Source organism: Ochotona princeps, chromosome 21 (assembly GCF_030435755.1).
Source record: "Ochotona princeps isolate mOchPri1 chromosome 21, mOchPri1.hap1, whole genome shotgun sequence".
Taxonomy (NCBI): domain Eukaryota; kingdom Metazoa; phylum Chordata; class Mammalia; order Lagomorpha; family Ochotonidae; genus Ochotona; species Ochotona princeps.
The window spans coordinates 38,687,444-38,700,638 of record NC_080852.1 but is presented as its reverse complement, the minus strand read 5'-3'; the positions used below and the strand labels follow the sequence as shown (position 1 = coordinate 38,700,638).

The 13,195-nt window shown below is 52.4% G+C and overlaps 1 protein-coding gene across 2 annotated transcripts in view; it reads right to left on the bottom strand.

The window, feature by feature from the left end:
* Positions 1-12,874, bottom strand: part of RAD18 (RAD18 E3 ubiquitin protein ligase) — a 73,625-nt gene extending 60,751 nt beyond the window's left edge. For both annotated transcript variants that reach the window (XM_012925931.2, XM_058678394.1), the window contains exons 1-4: positions 12,739-12,874; positions 10,020-10,101; positions 2,966-3,027; positions 1,423-1,493 (exon numbers count right to left, since the gene is read on the bottom strand). In XM_012925931.2, coding sequence (XP_012781385.2) covers positions 1,423-1,493; positions 2,966-3,027; positions 10,020-10,101; positions 12,739-12,789 — 266 coding nt within the window. In that variant the 5' untranslated portion in view covers positions 12,790-12,874. The remainder of the gene's footprint in view (positions 1-1,422; positions 1,494-2,965; positions 3,028-10,019; positions 10,102-12,738) is intronic.
* Between the last annotated feature and the right edge of the window lie 321 nt (positions 12,875-13,195).

Here is a 13,195-nt window from a genome sequence, read left to right as displayed (position 1 = left end):
GGACAGAGAGACCTGGGAGGGAAAAAGTGGGTTCCCCCTTCTTGGGTCACTATTCCCGTGGGAGGGCATGAAAACTAGGACGGGGGCTGGGATGGCTAGACAGAGGCACTCAACAACATCTGTGAGGGCTGGATGGTTGAGTCGATTAGATAGAACTAAGCTTTAATACCCATTGACAAGTACCAGAGCCAAATGGGATGGGGGACAGACTGGTCTTCTGCTACACAAATTGGCAAACCAGGGTAGGGGGCAGGCTTGGTGGGGGTTATTGTGGGTCGCCCCGACTAGGCTGCAGCTCCCACTGGTTGATGTAAGGGCCGAACCAGACTGGACTGCAACACCCATTGGTTCCAGTGCAACTCGGGACTGAAAACAGAACCAACACAGCAATTGCAACCACCAGCTGATCAGGGTGATGGACTGTGCCGGGCCCTGTGCTTGCTAGAACATACAAGAATCTGGTCTGGGAATACCTCAAAGTATCTTTGGAGATCTCCCCACTTGAACTGCTGGACTCAGAATTCTAACCAAGAAAAGACAGAAGACAGAATAGGACAATCATTCATCTCAGCTACATGTTGGCAGCGAAATATGGGACAAATGGAGACTTCATGATGGACCATATCAATCAGTGGACCACCTCATCGAGCGAAACTGGCAGTGACTCATAACTGGAGAACTATTAACTCCACTTGAGCACATATCTCAGAGCATGCCCCACATATGGGACTTGGGGTGGGCGGGAAACCGGGTGGGGCTTCTCCCTCAATATCCCCTTTTACCTCAGATACATGATGGAAACAATATGGACATAATAGCATTGCCCACCTCCCTATCCCCCCGAACCTTTTTTTTTTTTTTTTTTTTTTCCTTCTCTTTCGTGATTTTCCTTCAACTATAGTTAACTATGTAAAGATTGTCAACAACAATACAATAAAATGGATTATATATAAAAAAAAAAAAAAAAAAAAAAAAAAAAAGAGTTAATGGATTAATGGACAACAGAGAGAAGCAATTACAGACATGTGTCCACGGGCCAGTGTGCCCATGTCTAACTCCACGGAGAGGCCCAGGCAGCTGCAAGCACCAGGTCCAGGTCTCCAGAAAGTTCTTCCCCAGTGGAAGGAAGCAGGGTTCCTGAGATAAACAGCTGCATCTAAGGCCAGGCCACCAGAATTACAGGCTGCCGCGGGAGCAGGGTCCCAGCACCCAATGGCAGCCGAGTCCTCCCACTGCACCTTCTCCGGTGTTCTTCACCACGGGAGAATGTCTGCTGGGTCGAGGAATAAAACAGCACATGTGCACGCACAGTACCATCACTTCCTTTCTCCTACACTCCCTGTCGGACAAGTGTACATAGAAGAGACCGAGCACCCACAACAGGAAGAGCAGTTAGAAGTTAGTCACATAATTACATCATACCGTGCAAAATTCAAGCTTTTTACCAGTTCATCTAACACACGGTTATTTTTCAGGTCCGGCTCTGTGACAGTCTAGAAAAGAAAAACAACAGACGGAGAAAGGTCAAAAGCAGTAATTTATTCATCCCAAGCATGATTCGGGTCCGAGCAGTCGCCTGCAGCGCTCCCCCAAGCCTTCCAGGAAAACCTCCAGGTAAAGCTCAGTTAGCTCGGCCTCTACGGGATCTTACAACAGTGACTCGGGATCTGCTGAAGGCTGAGAAAGGCTCCCCAAGCACTTGTTAAAGCACACATTAGTTACCTGGTGCTCAGGAAGGTAAAACCAAGTATGGGCAAGAACCTTTCTTCAAAATGCCAGCACTCGGCTTTCCAAAAACTTCTCCCAATAAACAGGAGAGTGATGCTCTGTTACGTAATAACATCGGGAGGAACTCTGAGCATTCAGAGTGTGAACACAAGCTCAGCTTTCAAGAAGGCCAAAGGAAACGGCCAACTGGAGGACTTGTGAGTGGTCCCTGGTCCCTGGCAAGCAGAGCCGGGCAGCTCTGGGGCCCGGGAGCCCCATGGCGCCATTTCTGACTCAGGGGACAGCCCTGACACGCTCAGTGACATTGCCACACAATGCTCCCCCCGAGAGGCTGAATGGGCCCACCCATCCACAGCCCCCGCACTCTCACAGGACTCTTGCTCTCACTACCCACCTCTATGTCCAAATCTCCCTTTTAATCTTCCCCTCCATGTATCGCCACTACTTAGACAGTTTGTCAAACTACAATAATAAACTGCCTGGTGTTTCCCTGACCATCTAGCCTGGCAGAGAGACTGGGGACTGGTGAGGCTGGTGACGGATCATGGCTGCACACATCTGCCTTCTGCCCAAATCCTGACCGCAACCCTTGGTAACTGCGTAATCCCGCCACCAGATTTCCCCCTAAAGCGAGAAATTAACAACAAAACTAAGGCCCATAAAATCATGTGCTATAAGAATTAAAGAGTTGGGGCTGGCATGGTGGCTTATCATGCTTATCCTCCATCTGCAGGGCCAGGATCCCATACAGGTGCCAGGTCGAGTCCCAGCTGCTACACTTCTGACCCAGCTCCTGGGAAAGCAGCTGAGAATGGCTCAGATCCTTGGGACCCTGAACCCATGTGGGAGGCCTGGAGCCCCATGTGGGAGCTCTGGCTCCTGGCTTCGGACTGCTCAACTTGGCCATCGTGGCCATTCAGGGAGTCAACCAGCAGAAGGAAGAGTGAGCTCTCTCTCTCTCTCTCTCTCTCCCATCTTCCCTCCCTCCCTCCTCTTTTCTCTCTGTAAGTCTACCTCTCAAATAATCTTTTAAAAAATAAAAATAAAGAAGTAGAGAGAGCTACATCCTTGTCTTACAATTTGTTTTTACTTCCTTAAGTACAGGTTATAAGAAAGGTCCTTCCTGAAAATGCCTTTTACAAAGTTTAATTTAGTAACTGTGTTTCTCCCCAAGGGCCACTGCACATAAATGAAGCAGAAATATCTGTGTGAATCAATAAGTCAAAAAACAACTCACCACACAACAGGTTGGACACTGAGTTTTATAAGACAGAAATTTTCTTATACATAGAGAACAATCTGCAAAAACAAAATGCAACTCGATAAATCAAACAATACTAGTAACACAGGAATGACAACAAGGCACTTGCATCATCATTTTAAAAGCTATCATGATAATCTCCCATTTCCAGCACCTTTACACCTGTGCACAGTGAGCCTGCCGGCACACACTCTCAGCACGCACCTTGCATTCTGCAAGCATCACACACACCCTCTCTGTAGTGCGGCAGCGGTGAGACCACAGCTGGTGCTGCACAAACACGCGAGGATGCTCTGCACCTTTCCAAACAAGATATTTACACACGTGAAGAAATAAGAACCCCCACGTTATCAAAGGAGGGACTTGTATGTCCTAAACCCATAGATGACAGCCATTTCTCACTCTCCACACGCAGGCCCTAAGAGCCTCAGAGCCTCAGGGCACCAGGCAGGCAGCGCAAGCCCGCACCAGTCGCACAGCAAACGTGCATGAACTAAACGTGTCACTCTGGGTGGTGTAAAACGCTCTTCCAGGCAAAGAAAACGCCCACGTGACTAAAGACAAGGGTCACCAAGCAACACTCACTAGTAGCCCCAGCTCGGCTGGGCTGAAGCTTGGTCACAGAGAAGTCACTGAGAAGACAGGATGGTGTCAGTGGCATATACCAGGAAACAAGCACGCCATGCCAGCCTCAAAGGAACCCAACAAGGATGGAACAGACGGAGGTCAAGTTCTGGGACGCAAAGACAAGAGGTGCTGACTGGGCATGTCAGGGGCTTGGAGGTCCCCAGAAACTCCAACAGCTAAAAAGCAGAGACACACAGCCCTCCCTAGACCCGTCAGACACATGGTCACAGGGTAGGCTGCTGCCCCCAAAACTGAGGGACAGGTGGACAGAGAACCACAGCGGAGCAGAGACACAGCAGGAAACCCAGCGCTGCAAGCAAAGTGCTGGCCACTCAGCGTGGACGCGCCCCACAGCCTCAACCTCCAGGCCACCCTGCCTTGGGCGGCCCTGAGCGCCAGCTCCAGCTCTCCTGCCAGGTTCTCACGGCAAACAGTGGAAAACTCCCTTGTCCACGTGGCCAGGGGAGGGGCAAAGCAACTGTGTGGCAAGAAACCATGTAAGCAGAGCCCGCCCACTGCAGGGCCGTCAGGGCCCAGGCGACGTGCAAAACTGCCACCACCCCATCCTGACGCATGTGAATTTACAGCCATAGGGCATGGCCACACAGAGCTGATCACAGCCATGGAGCATGGCCACACAGAGCTGATCACAGCATGGCCATATAGAGCTGATCACAGCCATGGGGCATGGCCACACAGAGCTGAGCACACCCCACACCCCACTGCAACTGCGGCCATCTGGAGGGTTAACAAGTGGGGAGAAGACCAGTATCTACTGCCCCCTCCACCACCACTGCTGTGGTCTGCACGCAGCTTGCCCCAGCTTGCCCCAGCCGGGTTCTGTGATGGAGGCGGACCATGGGGAGGGGAGGCCACATTCCCAGTGGCTGCATGCTGGGGGTGCTAAACCTGTCCTCATGTCAATTCTCAAAGAGCGACAGCACCTCTCTGGCTTCCGGGATGGCCAGGAGCCTTGAGGCCACACACCATGCCATGCTGCAGCCAGGGCAGCTGGGCAGCGCAAGCCCCACACCACGCTGCCTGACTCCCAACCTCCGCCACTGAGCTCAGCGAGCAACCAGCCTCGGGTGCTTCATCACAGCCATGGAAACTGAGGGATATGCAGGCCTTCAAAGAAGGGCTGAAGACTTCTTCAAACACAGCAAAATTACTTAGGTGAGAAACCCAATCTATGTAAAGGAAAAAAGAGCAAGAGCCTGGGAGAAAGCATAGTGAAAGCTAGGTGAGCATTTCATTTTCCTTATTAACCTAAGAGGGTGGGAGGAGCAGTGTTGCGGTGTAGCAGGCAAAGTCACCACCAGCAATGCCGGCATGCGGGCACGGGCTCAAGTCCCAGCTGCTCTATCTCCCAGCAGCTCTCCACCAGGGCAAGGTGGAGAGGAGGCGCCTGGCCTACTGGGGCTGCCATCACACGCCAGGTGGCCTAAAGAACAAGACTCACCTCCTCCCAGTTCTGGGGGCCGGAAGCCCAGCATCACGAAGTCACACTGTGTCCTCTAGGGGGCGAAGCCGCTCCAGGCCCTGAGGCTCATCATGATGCCCTTGAGGGCTTCCCATCCAAACCCCAGCACACCGAGGGCTGCAGACAGCATGGGGAATCAGGGGGACGGCTCGAGTCAGGCACTCCAGCCCGAAATTTATCTAGTCCTCACATGCACAAAACAGTCACCTCATACTAACAGCCCCAAAAGTCTTAGCGCCAGTGTTGAAGTCGGACATCATCTCCACAGCACCTCCATCGGATGCAGGTGAGAGTCAAGCAGGAGTCGGCCTCTGGACCATCAGTGCTGGCCTCTCCTGGGCAACACTGGACAACTGCTCCCCATCAGTCCTGGCAGACCTGCCAGTGATCATACCCACAGGGCGTGACTGCGATCCAAGGATAACCCTGCCATAACACTGCCGCCCTCCCACTGCAAAGTGAGCTGAGCCCAGCCTCAGGCCAGCGCCGCCCTCCTCTGTCCTGTGCACGTGGTGTGTGCAGAGCCTTAAGAAGGCAAGGGGAGGAAAACACTGCCATCTGCTTGGGAACGTAGGTTGCCTCTTGATTCCACAAAGGTCACTGACTGAAAACTCACACTCCACTTCTTGAAAAGATAAAATGAAATTGCTTTCCACTCTTACACAATTCTTAGTTAAGCTTTAAAAAATACTGCCTGGGCCCGGCGGCGTGGCCTAGCGGCTAAAGTCCTCGCCTTGAAAGCCCCGGGATCCCATATGGGTGCCGGTTCTAATCCCGGCAGCTTCACTTCCCATCCAGCTCCCTTCTTGTGGCCTGGGAAAGCAGTTGAGGACGGCCCAATGCATTGGGACACTGCACCCGCGTGGGAGACCTGGAAGAGGTTCCTGGTTCCTGGCTTCGGATCGGCGCGCACTGGCCCGTTGCGGCTCACTTGGGGAGTGAATCATCGGATGGAAGATCTTCCTCTCTGTCTCTCCTCCTCTCTGTATATCTGGCTGTAATAATAAAAAAAAAAAATACTGCCTGGCAACCTTTAAAAGAATGGTAACTCAATAAGTGAATAAGCCCATGATTTCATCTAAGAGCAAATATTCTGAGCATATTCCATGACAAAATAGAAAAATCGTACAAATACAAAGAAGAGTGGCACCTGAGCTTACCAGTCTTTACAAGACCACTTTCACTCACGGGCATGGCACAGACGGGAGTAAACCCACTCTGGTCCAGAACACTCTACACCACCAACTCGGAGTGGCCACCTGGCCGCTATACACCCTACAAACCTTAATGACTGCACAGTTGCAAATGGGCTGCTCAGTATTCCCATCCGAAACACTAAATCAGCAAAACAAAGCGATTTAAAATGACAATGCCTGAGACGTTTAAGATGCAGCAACTAATGGAGTGATTTCTGGGCGCCTCCAGAACACAGCAAGACGCTAAATCTGGCCTCCCCTAAAGCACAGGATCTCTATGCCATGACGTCAGCACCTCAGACCTACAGCAGAAAGGCTAACGCGCAGGTGTGGCTTCTCTATTGCTGGCATAGAATTTAAGCCAGCAATATGAAGGAAATATGACTACAAGGTAATCAATACATGATATAAAATGATACAACTTATGACATTAATAATGAAGTGTAGAAGAAAGAGGTAACACTAGCTTTCCTGAGATAGAAATTAAGCTATCAGTTTAAAGTAGACTGGGTAAATATGTTTTATAAAAACCTCATAGTAACTGTAAATAAATAAGTAAATAAATAAATGCCTAGAGAAGACACTGGGAAGGGAACAGGAAAGGAATCAAGGCCCAGAAACATCTGCCAGCACACAGGAAGACAGCCAGGGAAGCAGCGAGACAGAAGGCCACAGAGAGTCAGAAATCTGCAAAATGCCAATCATTAAGTCTTCGGTAATTACGCTAAACACAAACGGATTAAATTCCCCCAGCAAGCAGACAGTGTGGCTCTGCAGATTAAACCACCAGGACTACATTTCGCTCTGAGACTCCCTTAGATTTACGCACAGGGGAAGGGATGGAGGACAAATATCTCATGTGGCCTGAAGACAATGTCAGAGACACAAACGAGAGAACACTGTAGGGGTAAAAAGGGTCAATTCACCAAGAAGACAAGAGTTACCAACCAGAGCATCCAAGCACGTACGGCAAACAGTGACAGAACTAAGAGGTTGACTGCACAGAAATGGACACGGCGACAGCCACACACAGCGAGTGAGTCACAGGGAGCAGCAGGGAGCAGCTCATCATCAGGGAAGGACCACCTGCTGGCTCCTAACGCGCGTCTGAACAGACTGCAACGGGCAGAAATCCTCCCTGTCTTTTCCAACCACAGAGGGATGAGAGCAGAAGGAAGGGCCCAGTGCAATGTCTCAATGGACTAATCCTCCCCCTTGAAGCGCTGAGATCCCATATGGGCACCAGTTCGTGTCCTGGCTGCTCCACTTCCCATCCAGCTCCGTGCTTGTGGCCTGGGAAAGCAGTCGAGGACGGCCCAGAGCCCTGGGACCCTGCACCCACGTGGGGGACTCAGAAGAAGCTCCTGGCTCCTGATCGGCTCAGCCACAGCCACTGCTGTCATTCGGCGACTGAACCAGCAGATGCGAAAGCTTTCTCTCTGTTTCCCCTCTCTGCAAATCTGACCTGCCAACCAGAGAGCATGCGCAAAAGGAAAAGGAGACTTGCACCCACACTGGATCGCAACAGTGAGGAAGGCTGGGGGACACAGCTAGAGCAGGCTCACACCACTCAGACTCCTTAGCACTGCTAGATGGAGGCTGGAGTGGAGTCCAGGACATGTGTCTGAAGCCATCACTGTCGAGCAAACAAACAACTGGAGCTAAGAAACCAGCTGTGGAAGAACATCACTCTAATTGTGCTTTGTAAAATGTCAACAAGGGAAAGAATAGATGAGCCAACGGAAAACAAGAGGCGAGGTGCAGGGAGCAGGCGTTGGTCCTGGTGGGTGAGGCACCCACATTCCACATCCAGGGACCCGGTGCCGGGACCGCCTCTGCTCCTGACCAGGCGGCCAGCTGTGCCGACCCCGGGGCAGTGGTGACAGCCCAGGTGCCACTGCACCCCTGGCACCTGGCTCTGGGCGGCATCTGGGCAGGGAGCCAGCACTGGGAGCCCTCTGCATACATCTCGCTGTCTAACTGTGCCTCTGTTTCTGAGACGCGCCATGGATCATTTAAACTCACCCTCACTGACAATTACACCCACTTTGTGCCACAGTAGACATGTGCCTTAACTGTACTTGAAATATGGCTATCCAATCAGGGAACTGAAACCTGATTTATCTGTAATAAAATTTAATTGAAATGTAAACAGCCACCACATGTTACTAACATCTTCTGAAACAGTACAAGTCTAAATATTAAATTCCAGGGAAAAATAGATATGATTCAACAGGATTAAAGGGTAAGACACAAATACACAACGTCTATAAAAAACTAATTTAAATACAATGTCAGTTAACTTTAAAATAAGTCAAAGAGTTCAGCATGTTCAAGATACAATCAAATTTCTGTGGGCACAGCCCGAGCGATGTACATGGAGCCCAGCTGCTCTGCTTGCAAGCCAGCGTCCTGCTGCTGCTCCTGAGACGGCAGATACACAGAGGAGAAGCAGAGGGGAAGATCTGCCATCCACTGAGTCACTCCCCAAGTGGCCGCAATGCCTGGAGCTGAGCTGATCTGAAGCCAGGAGCCAGGAGCCAGCAGCTTCTTTAGAGTCTGCCAGCATGAGGATGGCTCTGGGCCATCCTCAGTTGCTTTCCCAGGATACAGCAGGGAGCTGGATGGGAAGCAGGGCCAGTCGCCCATATGGGATTCCGGAGTGTTCAAGGCGAGGACTTTAGCTGCTAGACCACCTCGCCAGGCCCTAAGATGTTAATATTTATAATAAAACTTGCTTTTTATTTTATTTTTTTATTAATATAAAGAGAACAGTTTCATGTATTTCCTAAGGCCAATTCTGATAACCATAATGCCCTCCTTCCATTTTTTTTCTTTGATTTTGCAAATACATCAATTCAGTCACTCTGTAACCGCAGGCTTACCACTACCCATGGGTAAGATGCCAACCCAGTGAACAGCCAGCAGGCTGCCTTTTACAAACTGGCAACCTGATTCCGAAACACCAAGACCTGACAAAAGCTAAAGCAACAAGGCCAAGCAACTTAACAACAAGACCTGCCAAGGTCTCACATGGCAGGTGGCCAGGACTATACAGGGTAGACAGAGAGAGCCCGACCGGACGCCAAGCGGCTCCACCAACAACTCCGAGCTGGTGAGAGCACGCGACATTTCGTGGAGACAGGCTTCAAATTCCAATCTCGGACCTCCCCAGGGTCAGCCCCACACGGTGAGGCCCTCTGGGGCTGCCAGGCTGCAGCGGCTACCCTGGAGAAGGTAAACAGCAGGCCTTTTCAGGTCCCATGTTGCTAAGCTAGGCTGCCCATGGCAGACAGCTTCAATTTCTATGGGTTTCATGGAACACAACCCCATGGAAAGGAGGGGCCTGGGCATTCCAACTGCTACAGACGGCTAACACTCAAGTTCTGTATCCGGCACTACTAATTTAACCACACATCACCCTGTCAAAAAGAACCAATCTAAAACTCAGTATCTAAAATTGCTTGGAAAATAAAGACTGGCACACTGTGACCCAAACCTTTACTGCCACAAATTACATAAAAACCATAAAACTATGCCAGGAGGAGGCTGCAGAAAATACAGGACCCCTGGTGAAAAAGCCGAAACTGAAGGAGTGGGAGATGAGAAGACCTCAAAACTTCAAGACAGAGACGAGAAAACGAGGAACAGGCATTCTTATCTTGGCATCAAGGTGAAAATTTCACTTTTTCCTGACTAATTCACAGAAAAGAACCATACTTACAGTTATGTGAACATTGAGGAATCATCATTGCAATGTTGAAGTATTCAAAGCAAATTCCACATCGCAGCAAATCATCTACTGGCTGAAATGCAAAACACACATACAGTTACATCAGAGGGACACCAAGACTAGAACACTGACCACACAACTCCATCTTCACCCTCTAGAGACATAACTCAAGAACACCTCCCGTTAGGATGCACACAACGGCTCCTCCTAAACACAGATGTGCGTGTGTGTGGGGAAGAGGGTGGGACTTTCTACACACTGGCTCACTCCCCAGATGGCTGCAACAGCCAGGGCCGGGTCAGGCTGAAGCTGGGAGCCCAAGTCCTCCAGGCCTCCCAGGCGGGAGCACCTTGGGCCGGCCGCTGCTGCTTTCCCAGGTGCACTGGCAGGAAGCTGGATCAGAAGTGGAGCAGCTGGGACTCCACCCAGTGACGTATGTGGGATGCAGGCATTGCAAGGGAAGCTCAGCTTGCTATGCCACATCAAGCCCCTCCCCCTTTTACAGTTTTATTTATTTATTTACTTGAAAGTCAAAGTTGCACAGAGAGCTCTTCCACCTGCTGGTTCATTCCCCAGATGGCCACAGAGGCAAGGGCTGGACCAGGCTGAAGCTGGCAGCTTTGGCCAGTCTCCAAGATGGTTTGCAGGGGCCCAAACAACTGGGCCATAAGCAGGGAGCTGGACTGCAGGCAAAGCAGCTGGAACTCAAACCAAGGCCTATGTGAGAAGCCCAACACTGCAAGGGGCAGCTTAATCCATTATGCAACGAAGCCGGCCTAGTCAGGCATCCTTGACAAACAGCCAACCTCCCCCATGCGCCCCCTGCACACTCAGATCTCCAGTTACAGCCTGCTCCGACACACACAGGAGGGCCCTGCACACTCTCCTGGCCTGCCAGCCCTTTGCAGTGGCTCCCCGTGCCATGGGTTACTGGTTCTCACTCTACCTCCCTGGCTTATTGTCACAGCTGGGACACTGACAAGACGACGAAGTGAAGAAGGGAATGCCTTGGGAGGTCAGAGGGATGGACACTGTCCAGCTGGGCCACCACCTAAACAGGAAAGCAGCTGTTCTCATAACCAAAAATCCCTAAACCATGTCAACAAACACTGGGCAAACACATCCTGCAAGGAGAGCTGCCCTGCAGGCTGAGGAAAGCAGGGCCAGGATCACTGAAAAATGGAAGACAACCAGGGCAAGAGGTGTGGGGCCTTCGTTAAGGAGAGAAGGCTGAACAAAAACGATCACTGTGCACGCATAAAAGGCAATTCTGGAAAGACTGGCAAGGAAGTTACAAGTAACAGTCCCTGGGGCGCTCAGCTACCTGAGCAAACCAGCCAGGGGCTGGGAGATTTTGGCTTCTGTTTGGGATTTTCTGACCCTAAATAAAAGGATTGAGTTCACCACCAGCTCAGGTGATGAAATCCTATGTAGCCACTACGGAATCTGTTTCAAAAGATAATGAACACACAAGGACACGGTCCATGCTTGATCAGGATACTTCAAGTCGGAAAAGAAACCTACACCGCCACCTAACCACCACAACCCCACGGCTTCAGCACCCTCAGCAGCAGCGCCCCAAGTTAAAGTCAAGGCCTCCGAGCTCCTAAGCAGAAACCCAGTCAACACAAACCCGGATTTCCAACACCTAAAAGCCGAAGCCACTATTACTGGCTTTCTCTGAGAGGGAAGACTGAGCAAGATTCCAGGCTCCTCTGGGATACTCTGAATTCCTATTTGTCCCGATGTGGACATATCTTCAATATGAGCCAACAACAACAAAAACAGAAAAATGTTTATTGCAGTGACACAAGGGAAACAACATTACCTTGCCGGAATCTTCCACTACCCCGCGGGAGAGCGACCTCCTACCCACCCCGCCCGGGTTCCTCTCCCTGTCTCAGTCCAGGTCCTGCCCAGAGTCCTCAGTCCCCAGTCCTTGGCTGCAAGGCTGGCGTGGGGAAGTGAGGCAGCAGAGCGAGGGTGGCCCTCATCACGCCACTGCTGGCCAGCACCGTGCGCCCCGCGTGGGCTTCAACCACAACTCCCGCCAGCAGGCGTCCCAGGCAGCTCCAGGTCACAGCAGGTGAAGGCAGGAACACTCAGCAACTACAGAAGAGGTTTCTAAGTTTACAGGACAACCAGATCCACGTAGCACAGTGGATGAAAACCACGAACCCCAGGCGCCCCCGGTTCGGAACTAGAACTCCCAAGTCTCATTTCTGTCCAGCACTGGGGTGAACGGTGGCTGGTGCCCTGTCTCTGGAGCGTGCCAAGCAAGACCCGGCTGGCAACGGGGCAGAGCTGTCACACGGCGGGTTGGAACACTAGGGGAGAACTGATCTCCCCGTGAGAAGCCGCGTGGTTCTAACACCAGCCCCGCTGGGGCCTCCTCCACCCCGGGCTGACCGCTCTGCAAACCCCAAGGGTCCGGAAACGGGCCTGGCAGCACCGGCCCCCACACCCACCCGCCGGCTGATGTAACCAACCCCACCAGCTGCACTTCCCTCTGGGGTCCCAGGGCGCCTCCGGCGGGGACAGCTCAGGTCCAGCAGGAACAAACGGGATTCCGGCGGCGTCGCCGAGCCGCGGCCGGAGCGCGGGAGGACAATGGCCGCAGGGGACGGGGAGCGGCGGAAGGCGGCAGCCCACGGCCAGGCCGCCCACGGTGGGCTCGCCAGGCCCGCGGGGCCGCCTGACAGGCGCTCACCTTCAGGACGGCGAGGCCCGGAGGCCAGCGCGGCTCGGCCACGGAGTCCATGGTCACTGCCGAGGGTGCTGGGGGTCCTCCACCCACAGGCCTCCCGCGTCCGCCGGCCACTCGAAATTCCCCGCGCTACTGAGCTTCGTCACAGACCGCGACGCGCCCTCGGCGCGCGCGGAGTCTGCCGGGAGTTGTAGTCGGCGGGCCGAGCACGGTCGAGTCGCTCGCACTGCGCGCGCGCCAGGCCTCGCCCCGCCCCTCCTCCCGCCCTTAAGGAGGAATTTCCCCGTGTGGTTGGCGGGAAGCTTCCTCCTGGCTCCCTGCTTCCAAACGGGAACGCTGCAAAGGACTCTCACGTCCCTTACGGTCCAACTCACACCGTCCTGCAATGAATGTTGAGAGATAGATGGGATGTCATCACGTAGGCTTCATTTGGATTTATGAAAAGGGAAACCACTTGCTC